Below are 19,680 nucleotides of genomic sequence, written 5' to 3'. Positions count from 1 at the left end.
GTTGCATTATGCCTGCAATGCCTAGCCTAGTGAATCTGTATTAAGAGGAAACAGGGACACAAAGAATTACCTGTTCATCTTGAATCTGTGTTGGTTCCTAGGGATCTCTTCTTTCCCTTCCAGGATTCATGACTAACTGCATACTGACAACCTAAACTATCATGGGGGAGGGATTTCCCTATTTGTAGTTTCTAGTATCCATCTTTTTCCTTTCTGAAAAATCAAGTGTCTTCTAGGCTTGGCAATTTGGCTTTGCTCACATTCTGTGTATCAAAGATTACTGGTTGTAATTTCAAGATCACAACTACGAACTCTTTTAGTACATTCAGATGGAATTCTTCTAGGCTTAGATACTTGAATTCTTTCAAGGTGCCTATTAAGTACTTTTAAAATGACAGCCTCCTCCCTCAGGCTCATACTGTGGTCTGAATGTTTGTGTTGCTCCAAAATCCATATGTTGAAATCTGCCCCCCAGCATGTTGAGATAGGGAAGTGAGAACTCTGTCAGGTGACTAGAGCCCTGGTGAACCAGATCAGGGCCCCAACGAAAGACTGGAGGGAGCTTGTTTGTTGCTTTGGTCCTTCCAGTATGTGAGGACACTCAGAAGGTGCCATCCATGAGGAATGCATCCCTACCAGACATTTGAATATTTTTTTTTTTGACAGGCAGAGTGGACAGTGAGAGAGAGAGAGACAGAGAGAAAGGTCTTCCTTTGCCGTTCGTTCACCCTCCAATGGCCGCCGCGGCTGGCACACTGCGGCCGGTGCATCGCGCCTATCCAAAGGCAGGAGCCAGGTGCTTCAAAGACAGGCATTGTGGCAAAAGTTAAGCCAGTGCCTGGGATACTCGCGTCCCATATTGGAGTGCCTGGTTCAAATTCCACCTGCTCTGCCTCTGTGGGCATTTAAGGAGTGATCCAATGGATAGAAGATTTCTCTGTCTCTCTCCACCCCAAACCCCAATTAATGTGCCTTTCAAATAAATGAAGACTAATTTATTGATTACTATGTGATTGCCATTTCTAAAAACATTCATGAAAGTCCATTTCTAAGGAAAAGGTTTGGACAAAACATGGTAAATTCTCCTTATTTTACAGATGAAAAAAACTGAGATCCACAAAGGTCAAAGAAATTGCCTCAGGGAATATTTCTGGTAAGTGAAAAAAATCTTATGTTAAAGAAATAAAAAGTCATAAAGTGAATATTCTCTATTTTTATCAAAAGGTTCCAAGGTGAATTTTAGGCAGTAGTTCCAACATAATGCTAATTTCTTCCAAATGTCCCTTGTACTTAGGAGACACGTCAGCTCTAACGTTATACATCATGTGTTTATTCATGCTTTAAAGGTTATATTTCTGCTCTACATCTTCCCAAGTCTTTATTTGCAAGCCTTTCCCTCACAAATATGTATTGGTCTATTGGTTGCATTTTGAAACCAAATTGTTTAGTGTTTTCACCCTTTAAGATTGCATCTTCTGGGCCGGCGCTGTGGCTCACTAGGCTAATCCTCTGCCTTGCGGCGCCAGCACACTGGGTTCTAGTCCGGTTGGGGCTCCGGATTCTGTCCCGGTTGCCCCTCTTCCAGACCAGCTCTCTGCTGTGGCCAGGGAGTGCAGTGGAGGATGGCCCAAGTACTTGGGCCCTGCACCCACATGGGAGACCAGGAGAAGCACCTGGCTCCTGCCATCGGATCAGCGCAGTGCGCCAGCCGCGGTGGCCATTGGAGGGTGAACCAACAGCAAAGGAAGACCTTTCTCTCTGTCTCTCTCTCTCTCACTGTCCACTCTGCTTGTCAAAAAATTAAAAAAAAAAGATTGCATCTTCTTAGAGCAATAATATGGAAAATTCCCACAATGGTGGAAGTGCCTGTGCTCCTGCAATAGTCATGGCAGAGTGGATGCACACCTCTCACGTTTCTACATGAAACTTTCCTGATGTTGAAAACTATCACTCTTTGGCTATTTGCATTGTTGACTCCAGCACCTCCTGTCTTCCATGGCTTAACCTCTTTATCTCCAAGTGATAGAAATTTGAAAATGTGTCCCTTGGCCATTCCACATCTTTGTAATTAAATGGAAAAGTGTGAGAGTTCATAACATCTAAAATATGTAATAAAATTACTACTGCTTCTCAACAGTCCAAGAGAAAAGAGTTTTCACAAGTGACTTCAACTCAGTGTTGCTTTACAGATTCACAATTGTACCCCTGATTGAATACTATGATAAAAGTAAGAAATGTTTCCTTTTTAGAGTTTGCCTCAATCCCTGTAATCATTAAGAGTTATCTAGGGCAGGCATTTGGCAGGGCGATCAAGACCCAGCTTGGAACTCCTGAATCTCATTGTTGGAGTGCCTGGTTTAAGTCCTGGTTCTTTATCCTGATCCAGCTTCCTGCTGAGGGGCATCCTGGGAGACAACAGATGATGTCTCAAGTACCTGGGCTCCTGCTACCCATGTGGGAGACAGATTGAGTTCCAGGCTCCTGGCTTCAGCCTGGCCAACCTCTGGCTGCTGCATGCATCTGGGGAGAGAATGAGCAGAGGAAAGATCTCCTTCTCTGAGTGTGCCAGTCTTCCTCTCAAATAAAGTTAAAAATAAAAAAAAAAAAAGAATGTGGCAAACATAAAAAGAGTCCATCTAAGGGCTGGTGCTGTGGCATAGAAGGCTAAACCTCTGTCTGTGGCACCAGCATCCCATATGAGTGCTGGTTTGTGTCCTGGATGCTCCTCTTCTGATCCAGCTCTCTGCTATGGCCTTGGAAAGCAGTAGAAGATGGCCCAAGTGCTTGGGCCCCTGCACCCACAAGGGAGACCCAGAGAAAGCTCCTGCCTTCTTGCTTTGAATGGGCCCAGCTCTGGCTGTTGCGGCCATTTGTGGAGTGAACCAGCAGTTGGAAGACCTCTCTCTCTGTCTCTCCTTCTCTCTGCCTGTAACTCTACCTCTCAAATAAATACATAAATAATTTATTTAAAAAGAGTCCATGTAGAGATAACTGCACCCATCTTTAATTTTTAAAGCATTCTAGTGCAAACACTAGCCCCTGCTACCTTGTTTTCTCCTCATTAAATCACTGCAGCCCTTATGGAAAAAGCCCTGTGGAACTGAGGCAGTGCTTGAATTATGCTTTCACCCATTGACAATAATTTTTCCAAATTATGTTAAAGATACATAACAGAGGCCGGCGCCACGGCTCAATAGGCTAATCCTCCGCCTGCAGTGCCGGGACCCCAGGTTCTAGTCCCGGTTGGGGCAGCAGATCCTGTCCCGGTTGCTCCTCTTCCAGTCCAGCTCTCTGCTGTGGCCTGGGAAGGCAGTGGAGGATGGCCCAGGTCCTTGGGCCCTGCACCCACATGAGAGACCAGGAGGAAGCACCTGGCTCCTGGCTTCGGATCAGCGCGGTGTGCCGGCCGCGGCGGCCATTGGAGGGTGAACCAACGGCAAAAGGAAGACCTTTCTCTCCGTCTCTCTCTCTCTCTCACTGTCCACTCTGCTTGTCAAAAAAAAAAAAAAGATACATAACAGAGCATTCTTCTAAAAAAAATTTTTTTTTGACAGGCAGAGTTAGACAGTGAGAGAGAGACAGAGACAGAGAGAAAGGTCTTCCTTTCTGTTGGTTCACCCCCCAAGTGGTTGCCTTGGTCGGCACATTGCGCATCATGTGACTGTGGGAAAAGTGCTGAGTATATAAGAGTTTGGGTTCCTGCCTCCGCTTTATGACCCCCTAACTCAGAGGTGTTCACAAGGCACCAGTATTGTACAAATCAGTCCCATTTCACAGCTCAGTACAGGGCATTCCAGCTATGAAATAGCTACCTGACCACCTTGAATGAGAAGGATTAGGACTCAAACTTGACACAAAAATCCTAATTTAAAGTCTGGCTCCCCCTACTGTATTACCTTTTTGTTTGCGTGTTTGTTGGCTTGCTTGCTTTGGTGAGGTGGAAATGGGAATCCCAAAGAGACTGTGAACTGGGAAAAGAAAAGTTGGACCGCCAGGCACCTGTAGAGAGAGCTCCCGGAGATGGCGTCAAGCATAGGCGTCACAGTGAGAAATACCGGAAGTGAGGAAGGGGACATTTTAGACAGAGGAAAGAAGACATAAGAATGTTAATAATTTACTTTTAATTAACGTAAGGATGTTTTTCTGTCACATTGTAACAAGCAGCAGCATAAAGTTAATTGAAAACAGATCTTTGTAAAAAAACAAGAGTGGGAATAAGAGAGGGAAGAGGAAGACAGGTGGGAGTGCAAGAGGGAAGGAGATTATGGTGGGGAGAATCATTTTGTTTCTAAATTTGTATATATGAAATGCATGAAGTTTGTACACCTTAAATAAAAGGTTTCTAGGTTAAAAAAAAAAAAAAGCAGCCTCTCCTAACCTATTCTGAGAACCACCAGCAGAGGGCTCCATGCCGGGTGCGTTTGCCTTTCGTCATCGAGTCCCGCGTTGATTGGATGACTCTCTCCATCTGATGCTGAAAAGAGGAAGGCATTATTAACTCTCTTCTTGGCTATTATAAACTGAAATTATTCTAAGTGCAAAGGGAAAAAAACGAATCGAACCGTTTGGGCTATGTCAGGAGTGCTTTCAAGCTAGGGCGAGCGTGTGAGTGCGCTCAAAAAGAAATACCCGCGTAAGGCAAGACAAAATGAAGATGAAAATGCATTTTCTGCTAGCTTACTTCCCTTGGAAATCCAGAGCTTGTTTTGCCTTTGCGTTGTCACTCACAAAATTCTTACAGGCAGTTGCCCTACGTCATGTGAGTGTTCATGCGAAATAAAAAGGAAAGGAACCGGCTCAAAAGAGGCGAATTTTTTTCTAGATAGAGGTCGACTGTGCATTTTATGAGGCACTTCTAAAGTTAATAGGTAAAATAAGAACTGAACTTTTAAAATACTCTTAGCAATAACAGGCTTTTCGGGATCGAAAGGAACCTTCACCGAAGAAATTAAGCGGCCGTTCAGGATTCGCTTTATCAAAACCCCGACAGAGGGCGCTGTTGCCCGCCCAATGACTAGGGAAGGAGCCCTGTGAAATTCGGTTTACCTTGCAATTTCTAGGATTTTTCCAATAACGCCCACGTAGAAAAATTATCTAAGGTTTTCATTATCGTTATATGTTTTGGAGCAACTCCATATACGTGTGCATATGTGTGTATATTTTTTAGGTTTAGGGTTTTTTTCTAACAAAATCATATTTGTTATTTTTCAGTTTTCCTAAAAATTTAAATAAATTTTAATCAAACATTTAAGGACATTTCTACTCTTGAAAAATACCTAATATTAGTACAGAATAAAATTACATAGGAAAATTTGAAATTGTACATACACAATACTATAGAATAGTTACACTAAAATAGTTACGATACATATTTTAAAACAGTTTTCAATATACAATTAATCCCTTGGGTTGTTTTGCTTTGTTAAACCTTAGAGTTTATTTATTCTAGACTAATAAATGATATACCAAAAAGATGGAAAAACTTTTTAAATCACTTAGAGGAAAATAATAAGAATTTTTCCAAATACATTTTTTTGGGGGTTAGGATGATCTTTAAATAAACAAATAAATCCTTAATGAGCATAATAGAGTTAGTGACTTGAAAGGGATAAAAACAGTTCTTTCCGTTAATAAATCTGAGTCTAGAGAATCAGAAATTTGAAATCTATACTTAGCTTTCAAAGTATTGATCTGGGGCTGATTTTAGTTCTAGAAAGGAGGCAAACGTGGACGCTGTTACAAGTCCCCACTGCTGTAAGATTAGGAGCAATGCCTGCCATCGCCCAGCGAGCTCAGGAGGACACAGGAGAATCTCTGCTGAGGCTCCTGGTGAAAAACCTGTATAGATTCTGTACGATTTAAGGTGTTAATATTTAAAGAAGGCAGGGAGAGAGGGGAGGAGGGAGAAAGGGAGGGGAGAAGGAGAAAAGGAAGCAGGGAAGACAGGGAGCAAGGGGAGAAAAAACCGAGATAAGAAGGTGAGAAGGAGGAAGGGAGATGCAAAACAAAAATTAGAGCTGTAAATGAGTTTATTTCTGAAGTTTCTTCTGAGGCACCATTGCGTAGCTTACATTGGACTTACGATAAGAAAAATTAAATTAATTAAATTTAAAATCAGCAGAATTGTTCAGTGTGCACCGTGTAAAGAAGTGTCCGCTCAGTTTCTACCGAATCGCTGTCCACCGCGCTTGGCCGGAGCCTCTGCCCCAGGAGCGTCTGTCCGGGTCGCACGCGGCGGCGCACAGCAGTCTTGGATTTAAAGATAACAGCCCTTTACAGACCCAGTCTTATCAGGTTGAAGAACTTCCACCCCAAATTGCCCCTTCCCGCCTCTCTCCTTCCTGTCATTTATTTTGTGTCTCAGGGGCAAAAATCCTCTCTGGGGCTGCTCTGCTGGCTTTGGGGACCCTAGCGCACCCAGAAAGGGGGTAGAGAAACGGGGGTGGAAAGTGAACAAGTGAATATTCACTCCGTGATGAAATTCAGAAGCCCTGTGCCTGAAAGAGTGCCCAATTTGGAGGTTTAATTAACTTTGCTCTCTTTTAATGTTTGTCTTTAAAACCCTACAAATCACCTTATTAAGAAAAAATATGCTTAAAAAAAACCTCTAATCTGCATCTTAAAATATTTTTCATTCCTTGAAGAATGCTCTTCTTCAATCTTTCTCAAGGACTCAGGTGACCATTTCTTCACTGTCTTTGTTGAAAACCACTTAGAAGTTGCAGAAAGCAGATGCAAACATAAAATGTTTCAAGTGTCTGCAAGGAAGGCTCAATATTGTGTGAATGTGTGCATATGTTGTTTCCAACATCTGAAGAAAAACTTCATAAAATGGAGACTCCAGCCAAGAGGAATGGTGCATGGAATCCGTTGAAAACATGCACAAACAACCCGAAAACAACAAGCAGCACAGAGGGACGTGCTGACACAGTGTTTAAGTTTACAAACATGTTGGGCAAAATGACCAGAAAATAGGAGAGATGGGCACTGTGGGGGCTATCATTTTTTGTTCTACAGTGACAGAGATAAAGTTAAAAAAAAAAAAAAAGTTGTGTAGCCATTTGTATAACCATTAATACAAGGTAATCATCCTTAAAAATCTCTAAATCCAGTTTCAAAATATCTTCTGTCTGAACATGGGAATAGGAGCTCCTGTGTTTAAAAATCTCAGAAATGGTCCTCCTTTTAAAATCTGTATGGAAAACAGGGAGCTGGTTTCTTCTTAGGAATCACACAGACGATGGCTACAATGATTCATCATTTTCAATATAGGGATTTTTAAAATATATATGTTTATATTCATCACGCAGATCAGCTATCCCTCTCTTAAATGCACGTTTTCCGTCTGTAGACTCTGTGTGACCCAGGGGTGCTTATGTAACTCCATGTGGGTGTCTGGGTGTAAATGCGTGTTTATGATTTTTATAATATATATGTCTGTGGGTTGCATCTGACTCCTGTGTGTGCAATGTTGCTTTTCTCTCTGCTGAGGCTTACTTCTGCAGCCTATTGTTTGAGACAACAGATATAAGTTGCGATGGGAGAGGAGCGTCGGGTTTGGTGTGTATCCCCCATTTCCAATTACAGATGGATCATTACAGACAGCGGAGTCCTGAGAAGCCACACATCTGCTCCTCACATGAATGCACTCACCTCCTAGAGACCAGGCTGCCATCATGCTCTGGAAGCTCGTGGAGAATGTCAAGTACGAAGATATCTATGAGGTGAGCCGACACCCCCAGATGCATCTATGAGCTTTGCAGATACAGATTTTGAGCTTCTGGACACCCCAACAGATATATAGCTAATATGTATTTTTTTTTTTTTTAAAAAAAAGCTATTTCCTTGTAGTTTTCCCGTCGGTTTTCTTAGCTTTCTTTAACTTTTAAGAAAGATTACTCGGGGGAAGACTTCGATATTCTGAAAAAACAAGGATTTTAAGGTTGAGATCCGGCAACTTTAATTTAGGAGATCTTTGTTTTTTCTTTGATTTTTCTTTCTCTTTTCCTCGCCCTCCAAACCCCCCCCCCCTTTTAGGCTGCGATGGGGAATGTGGTGCTGTTGACTTTGGGCAGACGGTCAGAGAGAATAGATCCTCGTAAAGCCACGGGCTCTCCTCATTTTGAGTGTGAGAGGGAATTGGGTTTTCAAGCCTCATTCGTAACAGACTCGGGCTTTTTAATGTTTTATTTTCAATAAAATTTCCGAACCCGGTAACAAACGGATCCCAATAGGAGACAGGAAGGGAGAGGGAGAGAGGTAAACAGACGGTGGAAAGAAAGCAGGAGGGAGCACGGTCTACGAAGCCGTAGCAGTTATTTTTCCGTTTTCTTGTGTTTTGCTTCTTTGCGGGTCATTGCATCCAAACAGAGATCGCAGCCGCCTCGTGTTTGGACTTTTTTTTTTTTTTTTTTTAACGAAATTCTCTACTCCTGCTCAGCGGCCCCGGTTCCCTTCACTGGGGCTAACGCAACTCTTCGCGGGCTGCAGAACTTGGCCAGCCCGGAGGACGCCTGCCGCCTCGGCGGGGCCGGGACCGCGCTCGCCGTTCCCTTCGGCACTCCGGGGCGAGGCCAGACGGCAGCCAGGCGGCTCCGCGGCTCGCGGGCGAGGCCGGTGGCCGGGCGGGGCACGGGGCGCCGGGCGGCGGACGCGAGGCGGGACGGGGCGGGCACGGCCAGCGGCCGCCCGCGGAACCTCGCGGCAGAGCGAATGGCTTGGCAGAACTCCACTTGGGTGCGAGGGGAAGGGAGAAAGCCGAGGTTCGGAGGAGACGTCGAGGGAGGACAGAAAGGTAGAGACGGTTCGAGAGAGGCAAAGTGGAATTGGGGGGTGGGGGGATAAGAAGGCGAAGCAGGAGCTAGGGAAAGAGGGCAAGCGGGGCCCGGGGCCAGGAAGAGGCGAGGTGGGCAGAAAAGCACGCTCCCCGCGACGGGTAGGGTCCGCGCTCGCGACTGCTGGAAGCGGGCTCGGTGCGCTGCGCGCCAGAGTCCGCAAAACTCCAAGGAGGAAAGGCCACCGTGCCGACCCGGGACGGCTCCCGAAAGCCCGGCGGGAGTCGTCCTGCGGACGTTAGGAAGGAGCAACTCCCGGGAGCGGCCGGCAAGTCCTGAGCCAGCCCGCCAGTCCAACCAAAGGAGGCGCTTAGGGCTCCGACGACGGGCGTCCCTCAAGCTGCGCCTGGTGTCCCCATCCCACCCCCCTACCCCCACCCCCGCTACCTCCAGCTCTGGCCACCCCACATCCTAATTTCGTGGGCGGGGTGGTGGTGGTGGGGGAGCGGAGAGCGAGGAAGGGAGAGAGGGAAAAGGAGACCCAGAGAGGGCGAAGGGTTCGTCTTCCTGCTGTGAGAAGCCTGGGCTTTTCTGCCTTTTGTGGTTGTGTAAGGACTATAAAGAAGAGTCGCGCCTGGGCGCCTGGTGCGGTTTGTTTCGGTTCTGCCTCCTTTTCTTTCCTTAACAGGCGGGATAATGGTAAAGTCGAAGGCGCTAGAACGGTCTTGAAGAATAGCAGCGCTCAGAGTGCGCTTGACATTGGCTGGGACCGTGCCACGCTGTAAATAGCTCTGGGTGTACGTAGAGGGATTAAAGTAATCGGGGTAAAAACTCGTCCTTTGATTATGAAAAGTAAACTGGCTAAATGGGGAAGGAGGGAGGGAGAGAGGAAAGGAGGGAGGGAGAGGGAAAATGGGAGGGGTGGAGCGAAAGAGGAAGAGGAGAGAAAGGGAGGGAGAGAAAGAGGGTGGGAGGGGAGAGAGAGAGAGAGAGAGAGAGAATCGCAGGTAGTCCTTTCTGCCTAAATTTTCTGCTCAAAAAGCAGGAGACACCAATGCGTGGTGGAAGGAGCCTATTTAAGTCTGGACTAAGGTTGAACTTTAACAGAAGTGGCAGTCAGGCCAGTTCAACGGGTTCCTGAAATACCCAAAAAGGTTTTCTGTTGCCCCTGGCTTTACTGGAAAGGATAAGTTTCGTGCACTTGAAGACTGATCACATATATTTTAAATTGAGGTAAAAATCGCAGGCGGTATGAGCACTAAAGAGGAAAAGACTATAGTGGGGATGGATGGCCCCTCATCTAGCCTATACTTTAATAAACGAACATAACCTTCCACATTCAGTGAGAGTCTGCAAACATCACTGTAAACAGTTGGGCCCACCGCTGTACTTTCCTCTCCCCTCCAAATGGGGAGGCAACGCCTTCCTTTTTTTTTTTTTTTTTTAAATATGCACACAAAGCACCCAGGGCGATCAATTCTTCCCACTAGAAAAGTCTCTCTGCAGGTACAAGAACACCTACATTCTGTACAAGCCCCCAGCTATGCTTTCCTTCATGCCTTGTCCAAAGGAGCAGGGACTGCTTTACGCGCGTCCCCGCTCAGTTAATTGAAGTTCTGCCTCTTTCCTGCTAAACTTTTTCCCCAGTCTGCCTTTGCCAGCCCCCTCGTCTGATTACATCTAGTAATTCTCCACTGAATGAACGTCATTTACAATAGTAGGGGAGCTCTGCGCTCGCCGCGGCTTCACGCTCCATTTGTCCTCCATTCTCCCTTTAAAGTACTCGTGTAATATTAATAGTCATGAATATCAATTATTATGAGGCGGTGTAGGCAAGCAGAGGGAGGAAGGGGCGCCCGAGCAGTCTGAGCCCAGCTCCGGGTGGAAGAGGACTGCTTCTGGAGCCCCGGAGAACGACAGAAGAAAAGAGGCCAAAAAGACGGCAAGAGACAGATGAACAGTTCTGTCTGTGTGTGACAGGCATCGCCAATCTTGTTGGGGTGGGGGGGGTAATTTTTTTTTTTTTTGATGGCTTGTCCTGGAAACACCTCAAGCTCGGCTCCTGTGTCCAGCTCGCTTCTCTGCTGGACTCCTTGATTTTTTTTTTAAGTCATTGTTTGATTTTTGAGCAGTAACCAGGCTTTTTTTTCCAGATGTTAGTCCACACCTATTCATCCATGGTGAGTTCGGATTCACGTTGTACCAGAATTGCATGCTCTCTCCTTTCACTGTCTCTCTGTCTCTGCGTCTCTCTGTGTATGTGTGTGTGTGCCTCACTCCGTCTCTCTCTGTCTTCCTTTGAGCGCCTTTGGCTTGGTAATTTAGCACCATAATTGGACGAGGCTGCAGCTGCTTCTCTCTGCATTGTGTGTTCCCGTCTGAGCTCCATGAGTCAGCTGGGAGGGGGGAGGCTGAACCGAAAAACTTTTTATTTGCCATTATAGTTTAGAAATTTAGGTGACTTTTTGCAAAAAAAAAAAAAAGAGAGAGAGAGAGAGAGAGAGTTCTAGGGACTTTACGGTGGCATGTCCACAAAGAGGGATAAGCTTAAAGCCCCTTCCACACATCTCTCCCTCTTCTCCTTTCTGTTAGTTTATACTCCAGATAGAACCAAGAATAAGTCATTTGGCCTGTTGTATTTTTTTTATCCCCAACTTTGGATCCTTCATCTTAACACCCTAAACGTATAATAGTGCTAGATAAAAACCTTAGAAACAACTCCTACAAACCACAACTCAACAAGGGCTTAGGATTTGACTTAGAAGGAGATTCATTTTCATCAAACACTACTATTTAAGTTATTTAATTCCTCTTGGGGAGGGAGGGGTAACTGGGAACTCCGATCAGGCGGCTGTCTCTGAGCTCCTGGGACTCAGGTAGTGTGGGGAGCTCCTGACCAGCCAGCTGCATTGTCAGTGAAGGCAGAAGTTGGCTTTGAAACAGGAGCAGCTACACAGCAAATCTGTGAAGTTTTAGTTGCTGTGCTTTGGACCTCTAGAAGAGTTAGGAAAAACAAAAAACAAAACAAAACAAAACAGTTTAAAACCTCCAGAAGAGCAAACCCGGATCAAGCCTTCTATGTTCTTGAGGTGGTTAGAATCTCTCTCCTTGTCCCTGGCCCTGTTGCTTGCTTTGCCCTCCCCAAAGAAGGCTCAGATATTGGTTAAGTGGGAGATTTCAACCCCCACCACCTTTTTATCTCCCCAAAGCCTCGCGTTTGGAATTGATGAAATCATGTGGCCCCCCTGAGTCAATTTAGGGGTTCAAGTTTCAAACTTTCTGCTCTCTTCGTCCCGGGAAGAACGTAGAGAAGCCAAGCTTCTCCATTTGTCGCTTGTATTTTTTTCCCCCTTCTCTCTCTGTCTCTCTGTGTCTCTCCCTCTCTCTCCTCTCTTCGCTCCCAGGACCGGCACGATGGCGTCCCGAGCCACAGCTCCCGGCTTTCCCAGCTGGGCTCGGTGTCCCAAGGACCCTACTCAAGCGCCCCGCCGCTGTCCCACACCCCGTCGTCGGACTTCCAGCCGCCCTACTTCCCGCCCCCCTACCAGCCGCTTCCCTACCACCAGAGCCAGGACCCTTACTCCCACGTCAACGATCCCTACTCCCTGAATCCACTGCACCAGCCCCAGCAGCACCCCTGGGGGCAACGGCAGCGACAAGAAGTGGGTTCGGAAGCCGGCTCGCTCCTGCCCCAGCCTCGGGCCGCCTTGCCCCAACTCTCGGGCCTTGACCCCCGGAGGGACTACCACTCGGTCCGCCGGCCGGACGTGCTGCTGCATTCGGCGCACCACGGCCTGGACGCGGGCATGGGTGACAGCCTCTCGTTGCACGGCCTCGGCCATCCCGGCATGGAAGACGTCCAGGTAACCACAAACAAATAAAAAAGACAATAAATAACGAACGTCCCGGGCGGGGAGGAGGGACGGTTCTTATCTCCTTTCGGAGACGTTGTTCCCGTCCTTAGAACAGAAGCAGCAGTACAGGGCATATCTGTTTCTGTGTATATATGTGTATGTATATGGCTCTGCTGTGGCGATTTCTGGAGATCCTATTATGAAAGCTAGGACTACTAGAAATTAAGTCATGAAAGGAGAAATATTTGTGTGTGTTGATAATTTGAGATAATTAGGAATCAGGATTTCTGCCTCGCCTCAACTCTCTGGCTCCTGCAGCATATTCTCTAGTGCTTTGTGTGGGCAAACTTGGTACCCCACCAATACCAGCAGCATGTATATCCCATAGCAGGCCTGGTCCCATTCAAAGGCCTGCAGAATCCAGAGGTTCCTGCTGGATTTGCAAAGGTAGTGGTAAGCATGGCTATGCACATTGGAAGAAAAATGTGCTCTGTGCTGCTCTTGCTGTGATTGTCCCATAAGCAGCAGAGCCCTGTCCCGAGATAAAGATCCAAAATCATCTGATCCAAGAAATGAAATATTTGTAGGAGAGAGACCCAGAAAGCTGTAACTGGGTTTGGGAATCCAAGAGGACAGGTAACATTTGGGAGATTCTTTTCACTTTTTGGTTCATTAAATGACTGTGGAGTGATATTCTCCACCTCCTTTTCCAGTTCTCCTCCTCCGTTAACACTCTCCTCTCCCCAGTGCCACCACCCCAGTTGAAGAGGCATCACGTGTTTATTTCTTAAAACAAAAGGCTCAAAACACTCCCCCCTACCCACCCTCTATCCCATCTGCAGCCTACACAATGGAGCCTGATTTGGTTGAGAGTACTAGGTTAAACTAAACAAAGAAACATCAAAGAAATTATTTCTAAAACTGCCTGGGTAATTCTGGGCAAGTCTCCCCCCACCTCATAATTTAAATAGTCTCCAGGAAAGAAAAATATGGTTGAAAGTTATTTAATTGACACTTCAGTCTCATTGGTATAGTTGTGTATATTAGGCATCATTTGAGATATACTTATGAAGAGATGAAAATGCAGTTGGAGAGAAAAGGGCTCACGAGTCATTCTTCTGTACCTTGCTGAAGACATTATATTTTTAAACAGTTAAAATGTGGTGACAGCATCCAATGCTGTCTCTGTGTGGTCTATGATGGTTTGTTGGCTTAAAAGAAATTCAGTTATTTATTATTTTCAAAAAAAAAAAGGTGAAATCATCTGATTTGTGGTTGGATTTACCCATAATAATAAAGAGTGATGGTTTTGTTGATGTAACCAAGCTTGATTGTCCCTATCTGGAGATATTGCTCATTTTGGAATATCATATGAGAAAGGAAATATTTAATAGTCTTTTTTAATGCATTGGGGTAATACGTGTCTTGAGGGGAAAGTTTTTAAATTAACCTCGCTGAGTATGGTTCAAAGTGCTGGATAATGAAAGTGGATCAACTCATCACCGTTACTGTGAGTGATGCAATGTCACCACTACTCTGCAGGCCAAGTGGCTGAGCGAATGAACCCAGGCATTCTTCTCCCAAAAAGGGACAGCAGATTTCTTTAGTTTTAGATTTTTTTTCCAAAAAAAATTTTTGAGGATTTTTGAGTGGTGAAAGGTAAAATGTGAAAGACACACAGGTTGTGCAATATATCAGTACACGTTAGAATACCCCTGGTCTAAGCGCCAGAAAGGATTTTAGACTATGTGAACAGAGCACCCTGGGCTGAGTCGTTGGGGTCGGGATTCTAAACTGCAGAGGTAAATAGAGCCCGAAAGTAGAGAAAGGACAGGCCTGGCCCTCTGGTGCTCCTGTCGGATCTCTGCCCTGTTCCACAGCTTCATTCCAGCCGATTCCTTGGTGGGATGGGAGATGCACCTCCTAGAGACAATCCCCAGTGCAAAGGTTAGCAGGGGAAAAGCCCTGCATGTGTCCCAAGAAGGAAACCACCAGGGCAGGGATGGTGTCTGTCTTGCATACCAGTGACAGACCTCTTGAGGCAAGGGTGAAGTTGACATGATACTGGGCAGGTGACAAAGACGGGCCAGGTGGAGGGGAGGTAGATGTACCTGAACTAGACCCCCAGAGTCCAGAGGCTGAGATTCATGTGCTCCACCTGGTAAGATCCACTTTCAAGAAGGGATCTGGAGCTCCGGGGCTGAAGTTTCCATGAGTCAGGGTTTCTACGTTCCCTGCAGCTACCCGGGTTGGCTGCACTCGGGTCTTTAAAAGGGACGAAAATGCACCTCAGCTCAGATCTCCAAGTCACTTGTTCTCTGTCAAGGGGCCTGATGTGTATCCCAGATCCCCCCTAGCCACAGACCTGACAGACCCTGAGGGCTCTGCCCCGCCTGTGGGTCAAAGGTTGGGGAATGTTGTGTGACCTAGAGGCAAACACACAGGACCACCACCCGACCAAGAGAGTAGAGAAGTAGGGAGCTAATTAACCAAATGCTTCTAATATTTTTTTAAATGAAACTATAAAACCCTGTCAATTTCTATTTCAATTTACTCACAGGGGCTATTAAACTAGCAAATCACTGTTTGGGTTCCGGGTATGCTACATTTCACCCATTGTGTATGTGGGGGGGGGGGCAATTTTAAAAACTCAGACACAGGGCTACAGAAAGAGGAAATGAGATGACACCTAGTTTGGGATTTGTTTAGGTTCCATTTACACCTCCTTCCTTCTTCCCATCTTTGCATCCTAACCTCCCGTCACCTCTACCATACATGAGTGTAAACATACAAGAATGTTAAGTCAACCCCCCAACACGCACACACACACACACACACACACATGCACACAGAAACACACCCTAGTGTCTTAAAGCAACCCCTGGTATCACTTTTAACTAAAGAAGTCTAGTAATTACGAGTCTGAGTTGTTTTTCTGCGCTTCCGCATGCAGTCCTAATTAAATCTTTACGATCCTCCCTGTGACGATTAAGCGCCAGCATGCTGCGTGAATATCCTGTACAAAAACCCAGCAGGCGGCCGTAATTAGATAGAAAATCAGACAAGAGCCTTCTCATTAACTACCACAACTACCCCACGTCGCTGATGAGGCGTATATACATATTTACGTACCAACGTGAGGGTGAGGTGTAAGGGCTCACGGGTCCAGGCTCGTGTAAGAGGTCGGCTGGCCCACACACACAAGCGAGTATTTCTGTCTTGCGTGCACACATTGCCATTGCAGACATGTGAGCATAGGAAGAGATGGATTGTGTGTGTGTGTGTTTGGGTCCCCAGTGGAGTTGTGAAAAAGTTAAGTGAAGTACTTTTTAAACAGATTTTTACCATTTCTTTGGATGTACATGGCATGTTGCAACATGGAAAATAATTCTTATGGAGGGATAACAATTTTCTTCACCTTTCTGAGAACTGAAAAGCCACTACCATAAATGAAAAGAAACAGATAAGCATGCCTTCTCCATGATTAGATCATCTTGTTTCTAAGCTGCTGCTAGTTTGAGGATAGACTTTTTCTAGTGAACACACACCCTGTCTGGGGATGCAGCAGGAGTGAGTGGGAGGTGCTGTGAAAACCCCACCTCACCTCCAGCCCTTTGCTTTCTACTTCTGTACAGAGGGTTTGACAAATTGGGCAAATGAGTTGCTAAGGACTAAGGAGAACAATTGCACATTATTAAAAGGGGAAAGAAATGATCATGCCTCCTCCCTGACTAAATCATCTTACTTTTAAACTGCTGTTTGGTGTAAACAGATTCTGTTCTGGCTGTGTATCCTGACAGTGAGAATGTTGCTCCTGTATCTCTTTCCCCCTCAGAAGTGCTACTAATGATTAGCATTGAAATTTTCCTTTTCTGGGATGCAACTATGGCACGGAGAAATAATGCTCCCCATGAGGTCACCCAGGTGCTGACTGGGAGGGTCCAGGCCTTTGTGTGTGTCTCTGTGTCTGCCGTTACTGCCTCCCTAACAGGTGTGCTCCTTGCTGGGAAGCAGCAGCAGCAGAATGGGCAGGGACAGTAAATTGTTTAGGCTCCTCTGAGGATGTGTCATTGTGCAGCAAGAAGCTTATGGCTCACAGGAACCTGAATGTAGTGCAGTAGGTGTGCGGTCCTTCAGGCTTGCAAACATGTTCCTATGTGTTTCTGTTAGCATTCCATTCCAAACTGCGCAGACTTTAATTAAAATCCCATAATGTAAACTATTATCTATTTGTAAAATGGCTCTGGGGTTAAGATGTGCTGGGATAGAATGGAAAACAGAAATCACTGTTACTAATATTGGTGAAATCTTTTAGCTGCTGACAAATTTTTACAAGTCATAAGAGCAAATAATATAAAAGTTTACATGTCTGTGTAATATCTCTGTTTTATATAATAACTAAATGGAGATTGCATCTCAGCTGTCTCTCACAGTTTCCTTTCTCTTTTTCTTCCTTGGAAGAATTTATAATTTGTGTAAATTTCATTTCCATGTCCATTTGGAGCTAATAATGATAATAATAAAACCTCCCTTTGTGAATTAATATAAATGGAAATAACAAACTCCAGTTTGGAATGACATGATTTATGTGTGTGATTCTTTAATATCCAGTCAATTTGAATAGTGATGTTTTTATATTCACAGTCAGTTGAAGATGCCAATAACAGCGGCATGAATCTATTGGACCAATCTGTCATTAAAAAAGGTATGGATTATTCCTCTCAAAAGTAAGCAAAGTTTTCCTGTGGTTTAATGTCTTTATGATGAGCTTTCACTTTGGGGGGAAATTCATTATTTTATCTGAGACAAATGTTTGTTCACAATCTCAGGGCAGCTACTGTCAGCCTAGGTAAAAGGGCATGTCGGGAAGAATGGAATGGGGTGAGGGGGAGAGAAAGCTGCCGACAGAAACCCGGATGAGAGGGAGAGGACTGAGACGATTGCTGTTTTTCTCTTGGTATAGTCAGTAGCTGTCCTAGATACTCTTAGACAATTGAACTATCATCATATGTGGAACTGATTGGGAAACACTGGTTTCAAAAATGTCATAATTATTTCACTGATAACTGGAGTTTGTGGACCTAAACCCTGTGTCACTGTGGCAGCTTCTTCTATCTTTGATTTTGTATTCGGCTTTTTGGCAGTAATTTTGTTCCCTGTTCTTCATACTTTATGAGTGGTTTCTTTTTATTATTTTTTTTAACTGTGCCAAATGTGTTGCTAAATATGCGCATCCTGAGACACTAAAGACAGCCTAGGCACATTTCTAAATCTTTCTACATATGCATTCATGATTTAGTGTGACTGTGGAATCACCCCATACTGTTAAAGGGCATGTGATATTAACAAATGTTTGCAGTCTCTTGTACAGCTGTAAGCAAAATAATTAACTAATTAAACTAATTAAATGTAATTACAATAACTCATTTTGGGCGTATTGCAGCTGCTTAATTTTTTTCTCCTCTTCTCTGACAGTCACTGAGAGAATGCCTGGAGATTAGTGTGTGGCTGCCGAAAGGCCTGAATGTCACTCACATGCCACAAATTTAGGGAACTTGAATGTATAAACAGTGCAGTCTTTAATTATCACAGGAACTGGTATTTGAAGATAGAACTTAGGACTGTAACCCATTTCTATCAATGCTGAAGAAAGCCTGTCCTTATGTTTGATGTCAACAATCCCCGGCCTCAGTCATTCATGACTCAATTGAGCCACTTGACATTCACAAAAACAATGAAAAGAAAGGATGATTTTGAAAGATGCTTTGACAGAGTCAAACTGGGATAGTAGAACTGTGGAATAGGTTTTCAAACAGGGTGAGGGATTCTAAATTGTCTTCTTTTACAAAAGCAGGAAGAGCAGCCTTCAAATATGGGTGGGGGAATCAGTATTTGAAATTATTTCATTTGGCTTTAAAATGAGTATCCTGTAGAATAGTAAGGTTGAAGGCAAAACTAATATTTTAAATGTTGTTCCAAACATCTCTTCCCTCTCTTCTTTAGATATCATTTCCAGATTTGAGGCCAGCTTTTGAGTTTGCTAGGATACCCAGGCTCGGGACTTAGTATTGCAACTGTGCTGACAGCTCACTTGCACTATTCCATCTTGGATCTTTTGGTTAATTACTGGTTGATTGGGGAGGAGTTGGGGAGGAGCTTCTGCATGTGATTTTTTGTGCGTTTTGTTTTAATTCCCCCGCCCTTTTCATGGAAAGCTAGAGCTACTTAGCTCAGGGTTCTGTATCCTAGCAACATCATTTGGGCTGGCAGTGGGATGTGCCCAACAGATGACCAATCAACAATGTTATTAATAGTCAGGCCAATAAAAATATTTGGAACTTAGCTTGCCTGGCAAAAATGGAGCTGAAAATAATTCTTAGATGTGGGATGCTTTGGCCTCAGAGCTTGCATATGTTTGTCAGAGAAATGTGAATATTTATATGTAAGGTTATCTCCAGGAATAAGAAGAACATTGACAAGAGTTGCAGTTTCTTTTTAAAACATTGAAAAATATTTTATGTTCCCAAAAGCTTTTTAAAAATGTACAGTTTAAAATATTTAATTAGCACTCTAGCTACTTTAATTGATTTAGAAGGTGTGGTGTGAAATATTAGGTCAGTTCCATTATTTAATGTTTTATATTTGCTTTATTACATGAAGAAAAGATACTAATACCATATTTTTGTCTTTAGAGAGCCATAGGCAAATAAGAATAAGTGCTTGATTTATTTTTCTAACTCAAAAAATGAACTTCTTAAAATAAAGTTACGGGTTCATTAGCCTCTTCTCTGCCTTCTGGTCTCCTATCTTTGCCTACACCCCTCATGAGGGATGTCTCCATGAGATTAATTTCATAAAAGAGGTGAAAAACTTTTCTAAACTAAATAACTTCCAACAACTGGCAAGGGACACAGTTGTTTAATTTATTTCATAATGGGCGTTTAGAAGGATATTTTTTCTTTAAATTACAACTCATTAATAGAAGGCTGACAACTGCTTTAGGTTTGGGTGTCTCTGCCTCTGTGTTCATGCACCCAGACCATCAGGGGTGT

The 19,680-nt window shown here is 44.5% G+C and overlaps 1 protein-coding gene across 7 annotated transcripts in view; it reads left to right on the top strand.

Annotated features, from left to right (window-relative positions):
• The first annotated feature begins 7,398 nt into the window (after positions 1 to 7,398).
• The window catches only part of TFAP2B (transcription factor AP-2 beta), a 29,000-nt gene continuing 16,718 nt past the window's right edge, over positions 7,399 to 19,680 (top strand). For 2 of the 7 annotated variants that reach the window (XR_016234031.1, XM_002714495.6), the window contains exons 1-3: positions 7,412 to 7,724; positions 12,179 to 12,637; positions 17,273 to 17,333. Coding sequence is in view for 6 of the 7 variants with exons in the window: in XM_002714495.6 (XP_002714541.1) it covers positions 7,644 to 7,724; positions 12,179 to 12,637; positions 17,273 to 17,333 (601 nt within the window). In the remaining variant the exon portion in view is untranslated. Of the gene's footprint in view, positions 7,725 to 8,717; positions 8,795 to 10,927; positions 10,955 to 12,178; positions 12,638 to 17,272; positions 17,334 to 19,680 lie in introns of those variants that run through there. The other 5 variants (XM_017345175.4, XM_070074660.2, XM_017345178.4 and 2 more) reach the window with 5 other exon arrangements.

This window comes from Oryctolagus cuniculus, chromosome 5 (genome assembly GCF_051225735.1).
Source record: "Oryctolagus cuniculus isolate XC-2025 breed Fujian yellow rabbit chromosome 5, ASM5122573v1, whole genome shotgun sequence".
Classification (NCBI taxonomy): Eukaryota; Metazoa; Chordata; class Mammalia; order Lagomorpha; family Leporidae; genus Oryctolagus; species Oryctolagus cuniculus.
This window is presented reverse-complemented; position numbering and strand designations above follow the sequence as displayed.